We start from the raw sequence: 24,497 nt of genomic DNA, 5'->3' as shown, positions 1-24,497 counted from the left end.
ATGTTTTGTGTGTGTATGTGTGAATGTGTGAATGTGAGTGTGTTTATGTGTGTGTGTGTGTATGTGTGTGTATGTGTGTGTGTGTGTGTGTGTATGTGTGTGTGTGTGTGTGTATTAAAGAGAGAGTGCAAGAGTGATTTGTGTGTGAATTTGAGTATTTTGTCGTGTGTGCATGCGTACGTACACACGTGTGCGAATGCATGCATGCATGCGTGTGAGTGTGTGTTTGCGCACACGCGTGCATCCGTGTGTGTGTGTGTGTGTGTGTGTGTGTGTGTGTGTGTGTGGATATGTCTGAAGGTTGACCTTGAGAGCACCACTGGGTGCCATTGATTTGTTTACCTGTAGGGTGCTGACAGTTTCTCATTAGGTTTCGTTCTCCCAACACTTCCAGACCAGCGTCTGCTCTTCACAGCCAGGCGATGGGTGATCAATGTCACTGATGGATTGGCAGTGGCAATATAATACTGTTAAAAGGCTGCTGCTTAGTTGATGTGGAAGCTCCATTTAGTGGCCACAACAAAGAGCCCTTTGTGGCTTGGAGCAGCCATTTTGTTATTGAATGAGGAACACTGAAAGGTTATCGAGTTGGAGGCAACGGATTGAAATGACCCCGTGTCCAATTGTGTTTCTTGATATATGGATATAATTGGATCGCGGAAAGTTTTCGGAGGAGAGGTTTGGAGGACAGTTGCTAATGACTGACTATGACTAAATTAGTGCTAATTTGAAGTTGGTGAAAGATTGCTGGGGTTCATACATGTATATTCATTGTTAAAGTGAAACAATAACGTTTACAGTATTTTAGAATAAAAGTTATTTGTCTTTGCCATGTGAAATCTAGTTATGAATCACATGGCCACTAATATTTATACTGCGTGCACTATTAAGCATTTCACATTTAACCGAATGTACAATTAATATTACGCACAGCATTGCTTTGTCATAAAAACGACTCAGATGTCCTCTAGGAGGCAGCATTGTCACTTGTTCGCATTCCATGGCCAAATGTGCCGTTAAAAGGCAATTATACATACTAGACCATTCCTCGAAAGGTAAAGGTTAATAAAGTAAAGCTTGGAGACTACAGCTCATATTCTCGTGTGACTTAACTCAGACACATTGTAACCAGGGGACGGTGGTCTCCGGGGCATTAGGGCTAAACCAGCTTTGGGAGATTTTCCCCTGCTGCTGTGCATGCAATCAGATTCTTAGTCCCTATGAAAGAGTGCATGGCCAAAACAACCTTCCTGAATAAGATGTAGGCCATGAAAAACTTTTGGTGATGTTGTGTGTGTGTGTGTGTGTGTGTGTGTGTGTGTGTGTGTGTGTGTGTGTGTGTGTGTGTGTGTGTGTGTGTGTGTGTGTGTGTGTGTGTGTGTGTGTGTGTGTGTGTGTGTGTGTGTTTGTGTGTGTATATGTGGGTTATGATGCTTTGTTCCTGAGGACGTGAAAGCAGCAGATGGCAGGCATATCCATAAATAAGTCACTCTCCTGAATAGAAGATTAGTGCATTTGAGCTGTTTTTTAATGGTTTCGGAGAGAGATTAAATAGTAAGCTGCTCCGTAATGCTTTTCACTTTGCAGAGTATATCTTTCATGAACATGTGTCTGGGAAGAACATCAATGCAAGCCCCAACTTACTTGTGAACAAATCTGATATAGCACACACTGTCTGTATGTCTATGTTCCTATATCTATCTGTCTTTCTGTGTTTTTCTCTCTTCCCTCCCTCTCTCTCTCTCTCTCTTCTCTCTCTCTCTCTCTCTCTCTCTCTCTCTCTCTCTCTCTCTCTCTCTCTCTCTCTCTCTCTCTCTCTCTCTCTCTCTCTCTCTCTCAATATCTATATATCTATATCTATATATCTATATATATATATGTACATGTGGGCCATGATTATTTGTTCCTGAGGATACATACATATATGCATATATATACATATGTATTCTGTCTGTCTGTCTGTCTGTCTGTCTGTCTGTCTGTCTGTCTGTCTGTCTGTCTGTCTGTCTGTCTGTCTGTCTGTCTGTCTGTCTGTCTGTCTGTCTGTCTGTCTGTCTGTCTGTCTGTCTGTCTGTCTGTCTGTCTGTCTGTCTGTCTGTCTGTCTGTCTGTCTGTCTGTCTGTCTGTCTGCTTACCTGACTGTCTTTGTCAGTGGGCAGGTGGGTCACTCTGTCTGAGATTATGTCTACAGATAGCAAAAAAGTTAGCCGTCATCTTATGAAATCAGGCTTTTAAAAACTTCAGATGACAAGAGCCCACTTCACAAAGTTCAAGGAAGCGGCATTCTCTAAATATACAGGAAAAACAACCTCGGTTCTGGCCTCCGGGTCACATCCTTTTCTCAAAGTTATTGAAATAGAATGAGAGAGAAAAAAAAAAGTGTGGCTTATGTAAGCATGCAGTGCCGATCGGCCTACAGATAGTCACCCACCGACGGCAATACCTCCGCATCCCCCACACATATTGACACAATCCTTATCTTCTGCCAACATTCTCCAACAAATATGATGGCTCTGTGTCTCTGCAATTTGTTTTCCTCCCGTAATGTGTAAATGGCTTAAATAAATAGCCTACAAAACTGCAGGGCTTAACAGCGTGCTCCCAGATACTGTAGCTGTATGGCTCTGTGGCGGTATCATCAGATATTGCGATGCCTGGAATACAAATGGTGCTGCTTTTAGCTGTTTTGAATCACTATTCACTATTCCATTGTCACCCTCACGATGTTACACTGAGCTGTGAATACAACAGCAGAGGCAGAAACATTTGTGCCGAGGTGTCCAGAATCGCCTATAGCCTTAATACATTTCTAAGGGAAATGTTGTATTAGTTTGATTAAATCCCCGATATCCCCAACGGGATCAGGCGTGACCTGTGAGAAAGTGAATGGATTTGCTCAGAAACTATTGATTGGCTTTCTTTGAAGGGATACCAACATAGCATTCTAATCAATTACTTATAGGAGGCAGTGGGCTACATATGTTATCGACTCTCATGGACACTTCTGTGACTGCTGTTGGGTTAGGGGGTACGGGCAAGTTTGGAGTGCCTGTGCATTACATTGTGTCATGATATATTTTATTGCCCTATATAGTTGTAGCTTGTGGAAAATAGGAATAGGGTTTTTGATAATTCTAAACAGAGGAGAGAGAGAGAGCGAGAGAGAGTGACAGAGAGAGAGAGAGAGAGAGAGAGAGAGAGAGAGAGAAGAGAGGAGAGAGAGAGAGAGAGAGAAGAAGAGAGAGAGAGAGAGGAGAGAGAGAGAGAGAAGAGAGAGAGAGAGAGAGTCATCAGTCGTACAATTCAGATTCAATAACACAAACATTGCTAATGCACAACGCTTTTCATCCTCACCTTTAAACTTTCCCAACGTACCTACATGTGCACCACACATTGCTCCTGAAACAACGCGGTGGATCCAGCACCATGGAGAGCTCTCGAGGCGATGCTCCACCAGATATAAAGACCATCTTGTTCCCGCCCCTTTCAGTGACTGTATCTCGAGAGCGCCGTGAAAGACAACCAATAGTTATAAGACCCGGAAAGAGCCTCATATTTGCCAGTGGACACAACAGAGGGAGCTTCAGAACAGCTTGTTTACACGGCGTAGATATTTTGTATCCAGTTGAGCCGTGATGAACGCACGCGCCTTCAACTCCATGGGATAGAAGAATAGAGCCTCGCGCCGTCACGTTTGTCTAGAAGCCCGCGAACGACACCGTCCGCCGCGCGCATTTTTTTCACCCTCAGACACCGCGCGCTGAAAAGCAGGTTCTGGGCTGAGCTCTATTAAGTTTATTTTCTGCACTATTTTACCACCGTGAGCATTACACACACGGAACAGACACGGGGACAGGATGGAGAGCGAAAAGTATTTGCCGGAGCTTATGGCAGAGAAGGACACGCTGGACCCGTCGTTTCAGCACTCACTGCGGTTACTGGAACAAGGTAAATACCGATGCGAACCACTTAGACCTTTCACAAGAGAGGATCAGTAGCTTACGGTCTGTTTGCTACTTTTGTTCCTGTTACCCGTGTATCTGTAACTTGGGTTTTAAAGTATCGTTTTGAAATGCTATGGCTATTTCTGCATGTCATTGTAACCCAAGCCTTGAAGTGGCCCATCTTATCATCTTAGAACTACTGCCAGGTTCTGGGGTCGACCGCTTGTGATTAGGCCATCGTTAACATAATATTGCCATTTATGTGTTTTATACAATTATAATGTTATATTCAAGTAAAAGTCATGCGTTCGGTCATGGTTATCCTAAGCCGCAACTAAAAGACCGGGACAGACTTTCAAAGCCATGCAACTTATGAACTCCTTTTCCACAATGGTAAGCCTAATAGTCCCCTTATCGTAGTAAAAACGACTGAATCTCAAGTGGAAACCCGATACAGCCATCTCTTACTTATAAAGCATATTTAGAGCTGAGTTACGATAGCTTAGAAAGAGTTGTCTCCCATCCACGTTTCCCCCGCGGAAGAACTTCAGGCCGCTTAACTCTAAGATAATTGAATCGACGGCGCTGCACATTCCAAAGCAATTTGCCCTGGCGTTTAATTAATCCGCGAGCGGGGAGACTACTGCGTCAAGCCCTCTGTGGCTGCTCCAAAGCTCTCTTCTATGAGCATCCCCGAGGATCTTCTCATGTGGGAAGTGTACAAGGCATAGTAACCATTCCCGAGGATGCTCGCTACATCCATCAAGTGCCCCGATGATCACGTGCCGAAAATAGGACTAGGTCGCTGTCACGGATTAGGATGTGTGTGTGGCTCACATCTAAGTGGAGGAGGAGGAAAAACGTGAAAGCAGAAAGCTCCTTCCATAGTATTGATGATGCCATTGAGTAAACCGTCTTGTTTTTGTTGTTGTTTTATTTAGACTGATAATAAGTTCAACAAGTATTCCAGAATACGTCCCCATGTAGGAAAATGGTCAAAATCCTATGCAATGCATACTATTAGTGCTGCTACTGCGTATATAGTATTGCTGAAGAGTTTCTCAACTGTGGTATGGGAATTAAAACGATTGTGAGGCTATAACAGTCCCATTTTAGATGATAGACTAGGAGAGGCAGCTTTTTATCTCTTTTTGTACAAAGCTGAGCTGGTACAATGTACTAAAGAGAAAAAAAACCAGAATATACTTCAAATATCTTTATGTCAGCTGTTTAGTTCATGGCAGCGGCATACTTTGAGGAACTGAGACAGAAAGATAAGGCTCTGTTCACTGGTTCGCCTTATCGGCTGCTTTTCAAGATCCCAGTTTGCTCTTTTGCAGAACATGGGCTGTATTTTACCTTCTGGGTGCTGGAGAAAACTGGAGACAATAGAAAGGAAAAAAAAGGGGACAGCTTGTGAGGGAATCAAAGCAGGCTTTTAAAGAATGAAGACAGGGAATAAATGCTGGAATGCCTGTTTCACCTGCAACTGAGGGAGTTCAAATCCGTATCATAAATCAGATTTCGTTAACCAAACACAGATCTTCTGCCAAACACATCTTTGGATGAGAATGCTTTGGGTCACCTTCACTTCTTTATCTAGAACATTTTCGGGAGCATAGAGCTCACTCTTTGGTTTGGGGAAATCTGGCATAAGACAGTAGGTCACAAGCTGAACAACTGTAAATACTGATATATTCTTTGCACAACAGATGTCACAAGATGCAGTTATTCAAAAGGTTTTGAATAATATTTCTGCCATCTTATCATTTAGCAAATTTGCGGCGAAGGTTGATGGCGAATATTGGATTGTTCCAATGTTGGCTGTTACCAATTTCCGTGGTGCTAGCTGTGTAGGTTTCTCCCAAATCACCAGAAATGATGGGGACCGAATATTTAATGCTTCTGGGATGTGAAAGCTGTGTTGATGGATGGCTTTGACATAAGCTCTTACAGCACACACACACAAACGCACACGCACACCTACACAAACACACACACACACACACACACACACACACACACACACACACACACACACACACACACACACACACACACACACACACCACACACACACACACACACACACACACACACACACACACACACACACACACACACACAGGAAAACCTGTATGCTCGCAAATGCATAACAGTGATCCATGAAAACTGCTAAAGCATATACTGATGAAGATTAAATTTAGTCATTGAGCAGACGCTTTCAACATAGCGTTTTACAAGTGTGGTGGAGAACTATCAACTAGCATGAGAACAACCAGATGCATATTTGTTCCTGAATCAAAATTACTAATTAGGGGTCTTTTAAGCTATGTACAATATGTTCTGCTAGAAGAGCATAGCGATGTAGAAGGTGTGCTAAAGCGTGTGTATCAGTAGCTATGAGACTGATGCCTAGCTGCTCAATAACGTGTGGCAACGGCCCCAAAGTGCATCCATCACTTGAAATGCCTGCCAACACAAAAGGCGACAAAATTTGGATGCTTAGTTAGCATCAATTTCAATTGAGTTCTTTCCTTGCTTGAGGGCAACTGACAATCTCACGTAGCGCTTTTTCGAGAAGCATTTTTGACATATTTGTTGAAATTCTGTGAACATCTCAACAAAAATCACTAACTGAAATTCTCTGATTTTTCCTTTAATAAATGCACCTCTCTATGGCTGTCATAGGCCTGTTACAAGCCCGCCCAATTATTTAATTCGGCCCTAATTAAATGATTGGATGGGTTACCTGTCTGTCTGCCTACCCACCCGGCTACCTGGTGTCCATGCACTCATTGCATGGACACCAGTCCACTCATTGCATTGTCCTGACCAGTGTGTTCCTCCAGGCTAGGCAGACCTCAGGCTAAAACTACTGAGCTAGTCATGTTTTTAGGTCTGGGGCTTTGGACAGAGGCTTTGAGAGAGGGGGGGGGGATTTTTTCAGTTGTATTCTTTCAAAGTCTAGCTTACTTTGGCCGGTTTCTCGAACTTGTCTGCCCTAGTTCTAAATTAACCTTACAGTATTTCTTAATTCCAATTTTAGTGTTTTTTGTCGGAAGGCTATTGATTTTATTTACATTTTTATTCTACACAGACAAGCCCACACACGCACACACACACACACACACACACACACACACACACACACACACACACACACACACACACACACACACACACACACACACACACACACACACACACCACACACACACACACACACACACACACACACACATAGTTACATATACACACACAGTTACACACACACACACACACACACACACACACACACACACACACACACACACACACACACACACACACACATACACATTCACATTCACACACACACGGGCAGTGTTCAGCTCAGTCCTTTAAGGACCTCTTGCCTTGTTCAGAGGTCGTAACCATGGCGTCGTATCTCTTTTGATTATAGGCTGAGAGCCACAGCATGAGCCGAGCAGAATGTTTGCATTGCTTCAACCACCGTTCGCTAGCATGCAGTTAGTCTTGACTAGGTAGAGAAGGCCATTATCTTGTTTACACGTGGTTTGAGCTGCTGTGGTGTCGAGTTTTCCTTTATTTTTTCAAATGCAATGCCCTCAAGTATGACAAACATATCAAGCTTTAGAGAAATAAGGATGCCATGAAAATATGTTTTTAGACATACTTGAGTTGTGCCCCCCATTGAGTGTATGCCCAGGAAGTGAACAGAAATAGGTGTTTCGATATCGGATCAAAGGCACAGCTATCGTTGTGGTGGGGAACAAAAACAGTGCTGGATGGAGATAATGATCCATAGCAGGCCAGTGTAGCACACACACACACACACACACACACACACACACACACACACACACACACACACACACACACACACACACACACACAAACATACACACACACACACACACACACACACACACACACACACACACACACACACACACACACACACACACACACACACACACACACACACACACACACACACACACACACACACAATCACAATCACACACACAATCACGCATACACACTTACACACACCTGCAGATGTAGTGAAACCTTGGTGAAACTTTCAAGCAAAAAAGTTTGATTGGAAATACTAAAACTAAGGCTTGAAGGCATTAAGTTTCATTTGCTGCTGATAGATCTTTCTCTCTCCTACCCGCACCAAGTTTTTCCAGATTGTTTACTCTCTATATTATACTTGATAAGTTCTAACCAGGCCCAAAGACATGCCATGGTGGTCGCTGGCTGTTAATCAACCATAACGGCATTTAATTCCAAGTAAAGCATCTAGCAAAACACTCCCCACATCAATTTCATCATTAATATGTGAAGCGTGTCAGTGGCCATTACTGGAGCAATGAGAGGGTTGATTAGGTTTTTATGTCTTAAATGTATTCTTCTCCTGGATGCAGCTATATGTTTAAGCTGAGCAAAGTTGAACATGTAAGTCAAAAATAACAAATATCTGTATTATAGATATCCGTTCCACACTAATGGCAAAAAATAAGATGTGTGCGATAAATCAATATGAATCTAGGCAGATGAAAGTAATATCATGAAAGTAATTTCCTGTGACATTGTGATGAACATTGTCAAACTAATAAGAGCTATGCAAGAAAACAAGGCACACAAATTATATGACATGATATCTGTCTTACTTTCTAAGTTTCATGGCTTTTCTGACCTGCAATACAGAATAATTATGTGTGTCTGTGCCACAATTTAAAACATTTTGCTTTCATGATCATTAATTACAGTAAACAAACACTTTACCTGTAACAAATAGAAAGTCTTAGTGCAAGGGTAGGATTTGCATAGCCACTCAAAAAATAAATACTAAGTTATAATTTGGTGTTGTTGGTGTGAACTGAACTAAACAAGTACAAAATGCTCTTAATATCGTGGTCAACCAAATTAAAACCATTTGAATTGAGTGGAATCCCCTGGGCCATATTCTCATCGACCAGGTGGTCAAACAACAACGTATAGACAAGCTAGTCCAGTGTGGTAATACCGCATTCGTATTTCAAATGGCATACATGGATCTTTTCTTAGAGGCGTCCCATACTCCTCAGGGCTTGCCCTAAAGCTGTCTGCAAGCAAGATTGTCCAAAAGAGGATCCTCTTGTTTCTTCCTAAATAATGCAGAGCGTGCTTGTTTTGCGGCACCAGGCCCAACGGCTTTCTCATGGCAGCTGATATCTCCAGTAGCTGGTAACAAGATCAGCTAGTGATGAGGAAAAAAATGTCAAGGTGGCGGAGGCTAGTTATGTCCCCAGACCTGCCAGTCAGCAGCACAGTCCAGCCAGTCAGCACAGACCAACCAGTCAGCACAGAAAACCAGTCTGCACAGACAAAGCCAGTTAGTACAAACCAGTCTTTCAAAAGAGACAAGGCCAGTTAGAAGAGACCAATCAGTCATCACAGACAGAGCCAGTTGGTACAAATAGGTTAGTCAGCAGAGACAATGCTGACTGACCTATCACTCCATCTAAGAATGATGGTATCCAAAACAAAACTTGTGCGATTCAACTGCACACCTTCGTTTTATGAAAAGCCACCTATATTCGCGTCCTGCAGTGCAAGTAAACGTTTCCTTGTAGCGCCGACGTAGACTTCCAGCAATATACAATGCGATTTCATTAAGTGCAGTGATTAATAATACCTGCATAGGAGATGTTATCAATTACATTGAAAACAAACAAAAACACATAACCGTAAGAAATTACAATTTGTCATTAATTTTACAATAGATTAAAAATGAATACGAAAAAGTAGAAATGTGGAGAAAAAATACAAAAAACAAACTGTCAGCACAGACAAGCCAGCCAGTCAGACTGACTTCCCCTCTATGGCAGGATTCTGGTTGTGCTTCCTCTCATCTCCTTGAGTAGGAGGTAATGCGTGCATGTTCACTGCCTCAATGAGCGGTTATAGAGTCATTTATCACCATCATCCACTGGAGCAAAACACCAATGCATGAAACCAAAAGAAGCAATCAACTAATTACTAATCGATAACTTATAACTGATCGGTATTGTCGAGACAGTATAATTTGTTGTACTGTATCTCAGAGGCAGTGGTCGGTGTTCGAGGAGGTATGAATGGGAGCTCAGGTTGAGGGGAGTAAAAAACAAACACGGAGGTCATTCGTGGACGGATTGCACTGCCAACTGCCACCGCTGTTTGCAAACACGTAGTCTTTAGAAAATCCAAATGAGGCGAAGAGGAAGGTTAATTGAAACCTGGGGAGGAGAGGGGAAACGTAGGCCTGCCGCTGCGATCTGACAGGGACCACTCCGGAAACTCAAAGAAAAATGGACGACCACAACAGCGTTGAGGTTTGACCTTTGCATTCAGCCGCTCAGATCCTGACTCGCCGTCCGACTAAAACCTATTTGCTGCATGTGGCGGCCACGCGGCTTTGGGATGAATAGCTGAAAGGCAGCTGCGCCGTTTCACTCAGGCCAGCATGTCTTTATTGCTGTGCGTGGGAGTGCGGTACCCCACTTTTCTGTAAAACGTGGTTTTGTGTGGGGGTAGTTTGTGTTTGTATGTGCCGTTTTGGTTGCTGTAAAGTTTTGTCCAGCCGATTTCCTCATACGTCAGTATCTGTTGGAGAAAATATTAAGGAAAAAGCACGGCTCAATAAATGTAACCCCTCAGTTTATTTTGTGCACTCCAATGTCTTATAAACATGAGAGGGAGACATCTTTCGTCCAGCACCTGCAGTGTGTGCGTGTGTGTGTGTTTATTTCTTCTCCCTCTATCCAGATACAGAGGGCCTTTTGTTTGGGATATTTGCAGAGTTTAAATCATAGGACTCCCTGAAAACGACAACCCTCTTGAGGGACATCGGGAAGCATCCAGGGATTATGTGCACCGTGGAAAAAACGTTACAGGTTCTCGTTGCTTTATTCATAGGGAGTAATGCCTTGGATGTCGTTATATGTTGAGTGCCTAGGCATTGGGGGTCTTGTCACCAATTAGTGTTATTTTCCCAACATTAATAAAGTGCTCGTCCAAATGTAGATGACTTCTTTAAATTGATTTTCTTTCTAATTGGATTTTGATTGGATTGGGTTTACTCAGTGAGACGGAGTGAGTGAATATTAACTTAGTAGAATAGTTTATTCTTTGTTAGTTTATTTTTGTTATATTTCAGGCCCTTTTGTGTGCTATTACCTTGATCTCCTGTCAGACAGCCGGCGCTGGTTTTGTTATTCCACTTCTATTTTTTCCAATAAATTCTGGTCCTGTATCGTATCGTTGATGTCATCTCGTCTAGTTGCCACCTCTATGGAGAGGATGGGGAGCTGGATTAGCTGCCTTCGACTTCCGCGACTGAGCCCATCCATTTGGTGTAATCCAACTCAATTTAATTATGTTTATCGTTCCACCTCGAGGAGCAGCCGCGGCACACCTCTTCCAAGATAAGCCCCCGAATCTACTGGCTTCTTTTTCCTTCTCACATTTTTTTTTATTTTTGCTTTGCAGACAGTGTAATCCCTGTGGCCTCACGAACAGATACAAGTCTCTAAAACGGGCTAGTAGGAAGCAAAATGGTTGGTTTTACCTCCATAAAATGCTGGCAGCAGCTGAGTGTACTCTATTAATTTCAAGCAAAATAGAGTATATCTGGTAGTAATGCATTAATGAAGTAACTGGTATCTCATATAAGTCAAATAGCAAAATAACAATTGGTAATAATTGGTTGGCAATAACATGTGTGCGTATCAGCTCAGCTCTAAACCGTCAGAGGAGTTGAATGGGTTTATACTGAGGAAACCTTTATTTGCTTACCGAAATGGCTGCATTCATTTGGCATAGTTATTTGAGCTATCCGTGGTCATGGTTTAACGTCCACCTGCATAGGGGTTGGTGTACAAACACGGTCCCTTTCACTGGTAGTTCAGAGACTTTTATTTTGAAAGGCTATAGGAAACCATAAAGGTGGTTCAGCACATGTACCTTGTCGGCTTCTTTGTAGGACAAAAAAAACACATCACATTGGAGGCCTATTCGTTCTTAGAATGAAGTATGAATAACCATGTACCTGCCTGCTCACTTTATATACTTCATGCATGTTAGCCTGCCTTCCTGCCTGCCTGTCTGCCTGCTTTATCTCCTGAATCATCAAGGTACTGTATTATATTAAAGGAAAGTGTGTAGGGCTTTTTTTCGTCCTACAAAAACCAAAAATACCTAAATATATAGTCCATCGTTAGCAGGATCTTAATGAACCCCATTTTTCTGCTGTATAAATGGGGACCATATCTTCTGCCATGTAATATTTCACCGCATCTGTGATCGCCTGCCACCGGGACCCTTTCATGTCATAAGGAATGACTGCTGCTGCCAAGGTTACCTGCTTTTTGCAAGCGCTTTGTGGCTTCAGCTTGCATCTGCCTCTATTGGTGTTATACACACCTGCATGTCTCTCTGTCGCAGGGGCTGGAATAAGTTCCCCATAAACGTGGTAATATGTCTTATATGATTGGCACCAAAGTAATCTATTCCAATTCTTCACGGTTATTTATTTTCCGCATAATTCTTTACTGTCTGGCTTTCCATAGTCTGGGGAGTGGTTGAATGCATTGTCCCAGAGAAGGTTAGAATTAGCTTCTCTGACACTTCGATATATATCGTTGTGGTCAGCCAGTGAACGAGTCTGTGAGAGATTTAAGCTTCCCGCCGGAGAAATGTTATAACTCTAATGTGTGTGTGGATGTGCCGAGCTTCGTCTCAGCAGTGATTTATTTAGATGTCCGAGTCCGAGTGAGGGTTGAGCTTCTCAGTAAAACGCCACGTTGTGTGGGGCCTTTTATATACATCCCTCATTATGAAGCTCATACACAAGAAAGCTACTAAAAAATAACTCCCACGCCCCATTCCTCCCAGAGCTCGCTGCACAAATGTAAGAACTTTGACAAATAAGCCACCACAGGACTTTCAGCAGAGACATGTCGAACAAAGTGCATATCCAAAACACTTTGCAAATGCAAAAAAGACAAACGCATTGAAACAAAATTGCTGAAGCCATGACACAAATGCAAAATCCAGGACAAAAACGCAAAAGACACAAAGCGACGGAAGAGTGCGTTAGCAGATGTTGTCAATGAAAAGGCAGATTGTCCTTGATGTGGATTCAACCTGCATTCTGAATCAGCATTCTGCAGTTTGTGTGGCAAGTATTGTAGAATACCGATATGGCTGGAAGAAATTAGATAACGATTACGATTATTCATATTTGAATTGAGATTAGGCTATCCACCGGCTTTAATGTATCAGTATAGAATAATGGTCCACCGGCAACAATATCTGGCCTGTTTAATTGTCAACATCTGTTGACGCTAGCTTCCGTTGTGTTTTGGCTTTTGCAGTTGTGTTGCATTTTGTTGTGGTTTTTGCAACTGTGTTGTAGCTTTTGCAGTGCTTTGTTGGCTTTTGCGTATGTGTTTTCAGCAAATGCCCTTTTGTTTTTACATTGAACATTTTTGATATGCAGCTTGTTCGACACGTTTGCCACCCTAGTTATCCACCTCCTAGATGAAGGCCATCAAGAAAAATAAAACACTTTCAATAGATGTTATTTTTGGATCTGGTAATTCTGTGTGGCAGACAGAAAACATGAATAGTTAAACATTTTGTTAGTAAATAATTAAAAAGTTGAGTTAATTAAATATGTAAACGTATTAAATAACCCAGGTTTTCCAAATTGAAAACTTTTGGGGGGTAATCTAATTATGTGATCCTGATTAGTTACTGGCCAGGAGGTGCCTGCAGGTGCAGTGTTGCTGGAGCAGCAGACACAACAGACCGAGGCAGGTGCTGCAGCCCCTCACCTGAAGCCAACACAAACAACTGGCCTGATGGGGAAATGATTGCCCCGTGTCGACAGACATCAGCCCTCCGAGACGCGATGCCTCGTTTATGATGACTTTTTTTTGTGTAAATTCAAAGTGTACATTTGAATGTTGATTGGAGAGGACAACTGATTTGAATGGTGCTCCGGAGTGTGATTTTGCAATATGGAATACTGCAATCGGAATACATCTCATGAAGAAAATAGTGCAGGCATAGTTGTCCGACATATTGAAGGCTCCTAAAACCACCCTGTACAAACTCAAATATGAGTTGCAAACCTGGTCATGGTCATTGGACAGCTTCTTCTTTCTGGTCAGTTAACTGTGTTCATTTTTTAAGATTCCCACCTTTGTGGACTGCTACTCTGTATTTCCCTACTCAAAACATGCCTCCATGCTTTCCTACCACAGCTGGCTCCACTGTTGGTTCTGTTTAATCATGTGTGCAGAGTGCCAGATGTTACAACCCACAACAACGACTTGTAGAAAGAGAGCTGAATATTAAGAAGAAACTCACCCAAGTCTGGTTTCCTTGCCCTCCAGCTTGCCTCAAGTCTTTTGTACCCACTTACATCAAGCGTGGCAGGCTAATGAGTTTAATAGCTGTTTTTCTTTTCTTTCTGTCATTAGTATTTATAGCTCTTTCTGTTGTTTGGACTCAATTATCTTGTTATACCGCTCTGTTTCCGGCAGAGCTGCAATGGAAAGGTAAACATAACAGCTCTAAAAACAGGGTGCTTACACACCGAATTGACGAATGCAAATCCAAAAAAAGATTAGCTAAATAGGTTGAGTTGAGATGGACTCAGTTCCCAAATCGCCGGCGGCCTTTTAGTGTGATTTCAAACATATGTTGAAATGCTGAATTTCATACATTAAATAAGCGTAATTTTTTTTTCTCTTTTGCTCAAAATGTAGTCTCCCTGTTAAGCCAGTGCCTTGCTTGTTATGAAGCTAGGGATAGAGAAGAGAGGGGAAAAAAAAGACGACAAACCTAGATTTTCCATGGTGCCGCCCATGAATCTTTAATGATGGAGCGTGGCTGGGGTTGTCTGAATGAAAGTTAAGTGCATTTTCTGGGTTTTTGGAGCAGGAAGGAGTTATCCTGTAAATGCACCGAGGAAAGTAGAGGGAGAGATGGCTCCTCGTTTAGCACCGTGCATGGAGACCTCCTCTCAGCGCCCCCCCCCCCCCCCCCCCCCCCCCTGCTGTGCTGCCTGACTTCCACAGGGCTCCCGCCTCTATTTTGAGAGCCCGTATTACAGACTAATTGTGTTCACATTCCTTTTGGGGGACATATTTCTTAAACCCCCCTGCCCGCTTTCTTACATTTTTTTCTTCTTCTTCTTAAAGAGAAATATTCCAGAGTGCTATCCTGCATAATTTGTAGAATTTGGAAAGGAGAGCTTTTAAGGAAGCTAACTGCAAATTTATTTAACGTTCTACAGATCTTGTTTAACCTGGAGCTGCAAAACGTTAGTGCTTTAGCAGAACCTTCGATATTTTGCTTTTTTTTGCGTTTTATTGTAGTGTAAAATGCTCTTTAAATCTTATAGCTATGCTATAAACTTAGGGGTCAAGTGCGTATTGTGTTCTCATGATAACAAGTACAGGTGATTTGGTCTTTCCACGCTAATAAAATCATTCTTTCACTGCTTGTTTGGTACTAAAACCATAGCTCATATTTGCTCCCTGACCTGTTATTTGACAGCATTGCTTGTTAAAGTTGACCTGGGATTTGACAAGGAAAAGGCTTGTTAAAGCTGCTCTCTCTCTCTCTCTGTCTCCCTGTCTCTCTCTCTCTCTCTCTCTCTCTCTCTCTCTCTCTCTCTCTCTCTCTCTCTCTCTCTCTCTCTCTCTCTCTCTCTCTCTCTCTCCCTGTCTCCCTGTCTCCCTCTCTCTCTCTCTCTGTCTCTCTCTCTCTCTCTCTCTCTCTCTCTCTCTCTCTCTCTCTCTCTCTCTCTCTCTCTCTCTCTCTCTCTCTCTCTCTCTCTCTCTCTCTCTCTCTCTCTCTCTCATCCCATCATCTCCTTATGTCCAACTTTTTATCATTAATGGAAATGTTTTGTGTGTCCAGGCAATCATTAATAAAACTAGTCTATACTATTATCTATAAGTTAAAGGTATTAAAGAAGCCATGTGCCTCCATACATCTGCTTACATGCACACACACGCACACACACACACACACACACACACACACACACACACACACACACACACACACACACACACACACACACACACACACACACACAACACACACACACACACACACACACACACACACACACCCTATCCACAGTGTCTGACCGATCACCGTCGAGAGCGGCTGGCTGACGCGCTGCATGACAATGAGTGGCCTCTCCAGTGACGAAGATGATTGTAATTAAAGCCGTCAAGCGATCCAAACAGCCAGCACCCACTGTACTGTGGGATGTCAATTAGGAGAGCCCAACAGAAACCCAGCCTATAGATCAGCGGTCGTGTGGCGCAGGCCTCCAGCGACGGGCCGGGGGTTTTAATTGCTGCCTGATCAGCAACGGAGACGAGTTGATAGCAGATGGAGGAGAAGACAGGGGGTGGTGGTGGTGGTAATGGGGTTGGTGTCGGTGGTGGTGGTGGTGTCGGTGGTGGTGGTGGTGGTGCAGGCAGGCAGCAGCCCGGGATGGTTTTCCAATCGCTGTGGTTGTTTTATTGACAAGTTCTGCAGCCCTTCAAAGAGCTGATAAGAACATGGGAGTGGAGCCAGCCAGCAGACGCGGGCGTGCGGGCACTTGTTTGAGGGGCGGAGGGGAGGTGGATCACGTTTCCGTGGCCCTGGAACCCGAGACGTTTTTGGGGCTGCGCCCATGTGCCGCAGAGTTTCCGTGGCGACGATGATAGTCACTGCCGACAGTGTCTAAGGGTGGGAGTCGGGAAGGGTTATCTTCAAATCAGGCACAGCAGAGCAGCCTTGCTCGAGGTCTGTGACCTGCTGAAGGAATCACAACAGCAGATGGCTTAAAATAGACAAGGATCTTGTGCACAAACAGAAAACAGCTGCATGGGTGTCACTCCTCGTTTCTGCGTGCTGAGGGGCTTACAAAACTTCCTGAAAAAGAGCGGATGATGGCGTGTGGCGTGCATCCCGTAGTGGTGCAACTTAGAGATTTGTAAATTGTCTAATTGTACATATTCTACAAATGAACTACGTAATGAAAACACATCCATCCCACCACAACTGCTCCCACTCCACACCCGCCCTGGGCGTGGGGGAATCCGCGGCGGGCAGACGAGCATACGACCAGATGTGTCACAGATGTACTTTTCAGAAGTGCATTATCCCCACTGAGCTACTGAGCGGTGGGCCCAGTGTGAGGTAATTGTCCCGCCCGCTGTGAGGGAGAACCCAGCTCAGAGGAGCCGTGCTGCAGCACACGCGTCCCGTGGCCGCTTCTATCTGGAGAGAGAGAGAGAGAGAGAGAGAGAGAGAGAGAGAGAGAGAGAGAGAGAGAGAGAGAGAGAGAGAGAGAGAGAGAGAGAGAGAGAGAGAGAGAGAGAGAGAAGAGAGAGAGGGGAGAGAGAGGGTAGAGAGAGAGAGAGAGAGAGAGAGAGAGAGAGAGAGAGAGAGATCCCTGCATTTGCCAATATCATACGTATGTTGAATATATGTTTAATGACATAAACTATTATTATTATTATTATTATTATTATTATTATTATTATTATTATTAATTAATATATCATAGATATATTTTACACAAATATAATTGTAAATGGTTTAAAGTTTCAATGTGTGTTAATCTAGCTTGTAGCTTAGTGTAACCGGACATAACTGTAGTCAATGCTGGTTGATTTTGATTTTAATATTGTCTCAATCTCACGCATCATGACTTTGATAATACATATTACATGTGAACAATAATTACACGTTTATAAATTAGAGTAAACTGAAGAAGAAATCTATTTTCTAGTTCTACACCACATACTACTTTATATGTGAGGCATATACTACTTTGTTGGTCCATTTAATTGTGTTTTTTTTAGTACAAAACTTTCGCATTGTGTTTGACCAAAGCTAGACACTAGTGTGTGACACGCAACGGAAACAACACCAGCCGATATCTCCATGGCCAATGCGCTCTTTCTGTCATACAGGAGGCAAGCCTACAAGGCTATGTCACAATCTACATCCACCCCCCACCATCCTAACACTTCACAAATAAAGCCCCCGGCTACCAGTGGCGTCTGCCTCATTATCATATTTATTTAAAGTATCATGTGACCCATTTCGTTTCAGACGCGCGTTTGCGCTTGTCATGATTGAGTGGGTCCATACTTAAGGGCAGTCTCACGAGATGCTGCAGTGCGTAATGGGAACGCTTCTGTCCAGGCCCGGTAATAGTGCCTGTCCTTGTCATTAAAGAACGCATGAGCGCACACACATACACACACACACACACACACACACACACACACACACACACACACACACACACACACACACACACACACACACACACACACACACACACACACACACACACACACACACACACACACGCGCACATACACACACACACACACGCACACACGCACACACGCATGCACGCACACACACACATTCACACTCACACTCGTGCGCACACAGAGTTCGGGAAGATTGTTTTAAATTGAGTGCCTTACTTCGGAAAGATTTAGTTAGTAATGGAGGCTACCTATTGTAAGTGCTCTTAACCTATCGATGATCCAAAAATAACACCAGCAACCACCACCAACACAAGGGTATTCCAACACATGGAAATGAATTGTTCCTCCATGTCGGCCTGATATAAGCAATGTTGTAGAGGCAAAGGAAGCCGGGAAGGAGACGTGGACATGCTGGTCGTCGGCTGCCCTTTGTACACTACACCCTGAGGCTTCGCATATCCTATGTCTGATGGACGGCCACGATGGCGATGATAACCCAAGAAAGAGAAATGTGTCGTGTGTTCACCACCGCCAGCTCCACACATCAGCACAACCTCTGAGGCTTGACCCTGTCAGTTAACGGTAAACACACAAAGACCCCGCTCCATAACTGCCGGGCAGGGCTGTTAATAGAAGATAAATAGCATGCAGCCCAACGCTCACCGATCCACATTATTGAATATGCTCCCTGGGATGATCTTTCTCTTTTTTTTATGGACTCAGCTGTCCCATGTCCCGCTCGTATCGATCCAGGAGTACCACATTTATGTTATGTTTCTTCAATTTGCTCTATTGGTTGAAACGTTGTTTCCTCTGGCCCTAATCGTTGACTTTTTCTTATTAATGTTTCCTCACAAAAGGACCCAGATGTACTTTTGCCATTCATCCATCTTCTCTATCGCTCCCTCCATCCATCCATCTGGTCCATCCCTCCATCCACAAATCTATCCATCTAGCATACCCATCATCAACCCACCCATCATTAACCCACCCATCATCAATCCACCCATCATCAATCCATGGATTGATGATGGGTGGATTGATGATTGGTGGGTTGATGATTGGTGGATGGATGATCGATGCATCGATCATCCATCCACCAATCATCAACCCACCAATCAACAATCCACCAATCAACAATCCACCCATCATCACTCCACCCATCATCACTCCACCAATCATCAACCCACCAATCATCAATCCACCCATCATCACTCCACCAATCATCACTCCACCAATCATCAATCCACCCATCATCACTCCACCAATCATCACTCCACCAATCATCAATCCACCCATCATCACTCCACCAATCATCACTCCACCAATCATCAATCCACCCATCATCACTCCACCAATCATCACTCCACCAATCATCAATCCACCCATCATCACTCCACCAATCATCACTCCACCAATCATCACTCCACCAATCATCAATCCACCCATCATCACTCCACCAATCATCACTCCACCAATCATCAATCCACCCATCATCACTCCACCAATCATCACTCCACCAATCATCAATCCACCAATCATCACTCCACCAATCATCACTCCACCAATCATCACTCCACCCATCATCAATCCACCAATCATCACTCCACCAATCATCAATCCACCAATCATCAATCCACCAATCATCACTCCACCAATCATCACTCCACCCATCATCAATCCACCAATCATCACTCCACCAATCATCAATCCACCCATCATCACTCCACCCATCATCAATCCACCCATCATCACTCCACCCATCATCAATCCACCCATCCTCCATCCATCCCTGATTCATCTGGCGTGTCCCAGGAGGGTGTCAACATGGTTGCTGTGGTTACTATATCAACCAAATTTTCCGTGACCTTCTCCCTGCTTTCGCCCATGGGGGTCAACGGCAGCTATTGGAAATCATTGCTGGGTGATACTGTAGGTATGTTACAGTAATCACAAGCAAAACATACCATACAGCTGGAGGGGAAGAACTCAGCTCATGCAATCCTCCTGTGATATACCCCTTGAGCATTTCCCCCCACAACCTTTGGAAAAGAGGCAAAATTACATAAACTGCACTCGTCTCTCGACAGCAACCTTTGACCTCCGGCATTTACTGATAGGGGAAGTGTTTTCTCCCCATTATTTTTCATTACGGTTATCGCGGGCTTAGGTGGATGACATCATTGATTGATGAGTTCTCCTTTCGGGACAAGCCTCACCAACAGATCAGCCCAGACAACACATCACCACCCATGCCGTCTCAGGCCGGAGTTTCATTAGCATAACCCGAGTCAAATACCTGGGAGCGCCTACTGATATTTGAACGGAGACATCCTTAATTAGATATGCATTTGCTGCTGTCGTGGCCCTCTGGGAACGAGCGGTGAAGGTGTATCTGCAGGTCCACGGTATCCAGGGTCTAAGACAGGTCGTACCAACAACTTATCCTTGATATCTTCATAACCACCACTCAAAAAACAAACTTCTTATTTTTATTATTATTCACTTGCTTTCACCATGCTCATATGTTTGTTTTCTGTTTTATAATTCAATGACCAAAATGACGAGCAATACTATATATCAGGTTACTTTTTTAAGCTTTCATTATTATTATTATTACCTCAATGTTAATAATTTCCTCATCAATATCTCCATTAAGTCCTCAAAAATGTATCGTCATGGTCATTATCATGTGTAAGGTTCATGCATATGCATTTCATCCTCAGCTTCAGCTGAAGCTTCACATACAATTATTTATTTATCTGACTATAGCATTAGTACTGGCAATACTGAGGGACTTTAGCCAATCAAACGTTGACCTAAAGTTAACCCACAGTTCACACAGTGCATGATGCGCTCCTAAGTTCTTGGTTCCTCGAAATAAAGAAATGAGCCCAGTTTAATGTGCTATTCTAATGAATGCGGATTGAATTTAGTTACAAATGAATGAAAGAAAATCATTATGATGGTAATGATAGTAACATTATGAAAGCATTTATTATGGGATGCTTTGATGCATTTGAATCTCATATTCATCTCCAATGTGTTGAAAGAGGGGGCAGGGAGTAACGGGAAAACACATACTGTACACACTGATGCTTTAAACATAAATGCAGGTCTAATTCTGACGTTCTTTTTGCGAATATCATGGTAAAAGAGGAGTTTGTATATGGCCTCTCTCGTCCAGACCGGAGCCTCATTATCACCTGCCCACGGCTGCTAGTAAGCCTTCCAAAGCCATCCTTTAAAATAAATAAATAACATGGATCTTGGCGTGCCATTTTCTCATACTATAATAATAGGCAGAAAAAAAAACATCCAAATCAATTAGTTGTCAGTCAGTATTCAGTTATCTATTCCGTACATTTTCGTTAGAGTTTCTCAAACCTCAGGCACTGCTGGGAGTAACCTCAATGCTAAATAAGTAATCAATTAACATTTATGATATATATATACATAAAATATGCAACCTTAGTAGCCTAGAGTTATGTCTCCATAAATACTGTACACATAACATAGTTGCTATGAACATAGTTAGTCTGAAATGTTTATTTTTCACCACATTTTAATTATTTGCACCAATCTTTTTGTGAACATGGCAGATACAGAACTTTGTTTGTGTACATAGTTCATCCCACAGAAAAAGAGTCTGCGTGTGCGTGTGTGTGTGTGTGTGCGTGTGTGTGTGTGTGTGTGTGTTTGTGTGTGTGTGTGTGTGTGAGAAAGACAAAAACACCCACTTTAACGTATACACACATATACACTCAGGGAGACACAATGTAAACAAAGGCACGCTTGCTACTGTTAGCTACTGTGGCTACCTTATGTTGGTACTGGTGCTGTTTTGACAGTTGGAGGACCACAGTTTTCTTGATGCTGCGGTACTTTACCGTTCCAGCCCTGGGATTTAGGGCTCTACGGCCACTAAGGCCTTGACAGAAGCGTCTGACGTGGTGTGAAGACTGATTCTCACTTCTGATTCTCAGATGACAGCATGCCATGTCTTCCATGTGCAGCGCTGAATCGCCACCTTTCCCTGTAAGACTATTCCCCCCCCCCCCCCACACACACACACACACACCTCACCAGGCGCCTCTCCCCTCCCCCCTGTTTCCTCTCACAGCCGTATTAAATCCAGTGCTTTCATGCCACAGCTCCCTTATCTGTCAATTGATATTAGCGCACGTTTGGCTCCTTCAGCAACAGCACCGCCTCCCACAAACACACACCTGTACAGAATTACATTTTGGTCCACAACTATTTCTACAAATGCAGCGTGTCGTGTGTAAGTGCTAACCTCATCTCCACATTTCCCCAACCTCTTCTTCCACATTTAATTTTCATTTTCTTCCCGCTCTGGTTGTTTGACTCCAGTGATGTGGCGGCGAATGAGAGCGGGGAGCGAAAATATGGTTTACATGTTTCGTGTGACACTTCAATTTCCTCTCTGTCAATCAGTGTGTCAGCTCTATGCCATTCTCTCTCTCTCACACTCTCTCTCTGCTTCTGTCTCTCTCACTCTAACACTCTCTCTCTCTCTTTCGCTCTCTCTCTCTCTTCCTTACTCTCTCTGTTTATTACCCTTATCCTGACACGCTCTTAGCCCCCTATTTTTCTCTCTCTTCCTCCCTCTCTCTTCCGCTCTTTGTCTTTCGCATTCTCGCGCTTTCTCGCTCTCCCCCTCTCTCTTTATCTCTCCCCTACTCTCTTTCTCTCTCATTATCTCTCTCTCTATCTCTCCCTCTTCCTCATTTGGCAGCACATGCCCGAGTGACAGTTTATGATAGATCTAGTTCTCACTTAACGGAAGAAATGGGCAGTTGAGTAGATGAGGATTCAAATATGTGTGCTAGCAAATGCAGAGGCTATCACACATGAAATGCTTCTGATTTATGCTCACACACACACAAATAATAACAATCACCCAAACACACACACAGACACACACACACACACACACACACACACACACACACACACACACACACACACACACATACACACACACACACACACACACACACACACACACACACACACACACACACACACACACACACACACACACACACACACACACACACACACACACACACACACACACACACAGACACACACACACACACACCCACTGAACCACAAACACAGTTGAAATCCATTTATGATGTAGTGTAGGTCAAAATGGTAAAAAAAAAGAACACCACGGCCAGCACCACCTCCACCTAGAGGGCACTCGGTAGTTTACAGTAACTAAGTCCGGGCATGGTCCCCTCCGGTGCCCTCTGTGGCCCTCGGACATGGATTACCATAAAAATGGTCCTCCCTGAAGAAGAAAAGCAATGGAGAGCGGGAGAAGGCGAGAGAAACTGGAAGAGAAGGAAAGAGAAAAAGAGAGAGAAAGAGGGCGGAAATGAAAAAGAAAGAGAGAGAGAGCGAGAGGGAGAGGGAGAAAGAAAGAAAGAGAAAGAGACAGAGAGAGAGGGAGAAAGGGAGATAGGGCAGGAGAGAAGGAAAGAGAAAGAGTGAGCGAGAGAGAGAGAGCGAGAGAGCGAGAGAGCGAGAGAGAGAGAGAGAGAGAGAGAGAGAGATGGAGGGCGAGACGACAGTGCCGGCGGTGGCGTCTGCGTCGGTGCTCCCGCCGTGTCCCAGAGTAGTCCATTAGGCTCTACCTGTCCCTGGTCTCCCCAGGAGCCCAGCACCGCTGAATGAAGCCAGGCATATTTTCATCCTCCCTGACAGCCTGGCGCTGGCTCACTCTAAAAGGGAGAGCGCTGGTGGTGGCAGGGGGGCAGGGGTAGGTAGACGGGGTCTGTTTCAACCTCTGCTGCATATGCATCGGCCCAGATGCCCCAAGCAGGCACAATACACCGATACATCATTCATGTAAGTGTTTTCTTCTCCTTCACGTTGCTCTATAATATTAATCTGTCATCACGGGCAGGCGTACGGAGGGGGAAGAGGGTGGGTGTGCATCATGGATGTAGCGTAGTAGGATCAGGCTCACCCCTGGGAGGGGGGAGACGGATGAATCGCCTTTCTCCTCATTGTTGATTCCTCCTCCTAGCTTACAAGGAAGTGCTGACTTTGTTCGGTAACTAAGCCGGCGCTTTGCACGAGAAACATTTTTAGATAGAAGAGATAAAATATTGGTCGGCGCCGGTGAATAGCCGTGATAGTGGGGATTCTACTTGTGTCATTTCCTGTGAGATAT

At 43.8% G+C, this 24,497-nt stretch overlaps 1 protein-coding gene across 1 annotated transcript in view; it reads left to right on the top strand.

Moving 5' to 3' along the window:
- The first annotated feature begins 3,635 nt into the window (after positions 1 to 3,635).
- khdrbs3 (KH domain containing, RNA binding, signal transduction associated 3) overlaps positions 3,636 to 24,497 on the top strand; it is an 80,069-nt gene continuing 59,207 nt past the window's right edge. Inside the window, exon 1 of the mRNA XM_056583077.1 lies at positions 3,636 to 3,948. Coding sequence (XP_056439052.1) covers positions 3,858 to 3,948 — 91 coding nt within the window. The 5' untranslated portion in view covers positions 3,636 to 3,857. The remainder of the gene's footprint in view (positions 3,949 to 24,497) is intronic.

The sequence above is a fragment of the Gadus chalcogrammus genome, chromosome 22, assembly GCF_026213295.1.
Source record: "Gadus chalcogrammus isolate NIFS_2021 chromosome 22, NIFS_Gcha_1.0, whole genome shotgun sequence".
Lineage (NCBI taxonomy): Eukaryota > Metazoa > Chordata > Actinopteri > Gadiformes > Gadidae > Gadus > Gadus chalcogrammus.
The sequence above is the reverse complement of the archived record's forward strand: the minus strand, read 5'-3'. Positions and strand labels throughout refer to the sequence as shown.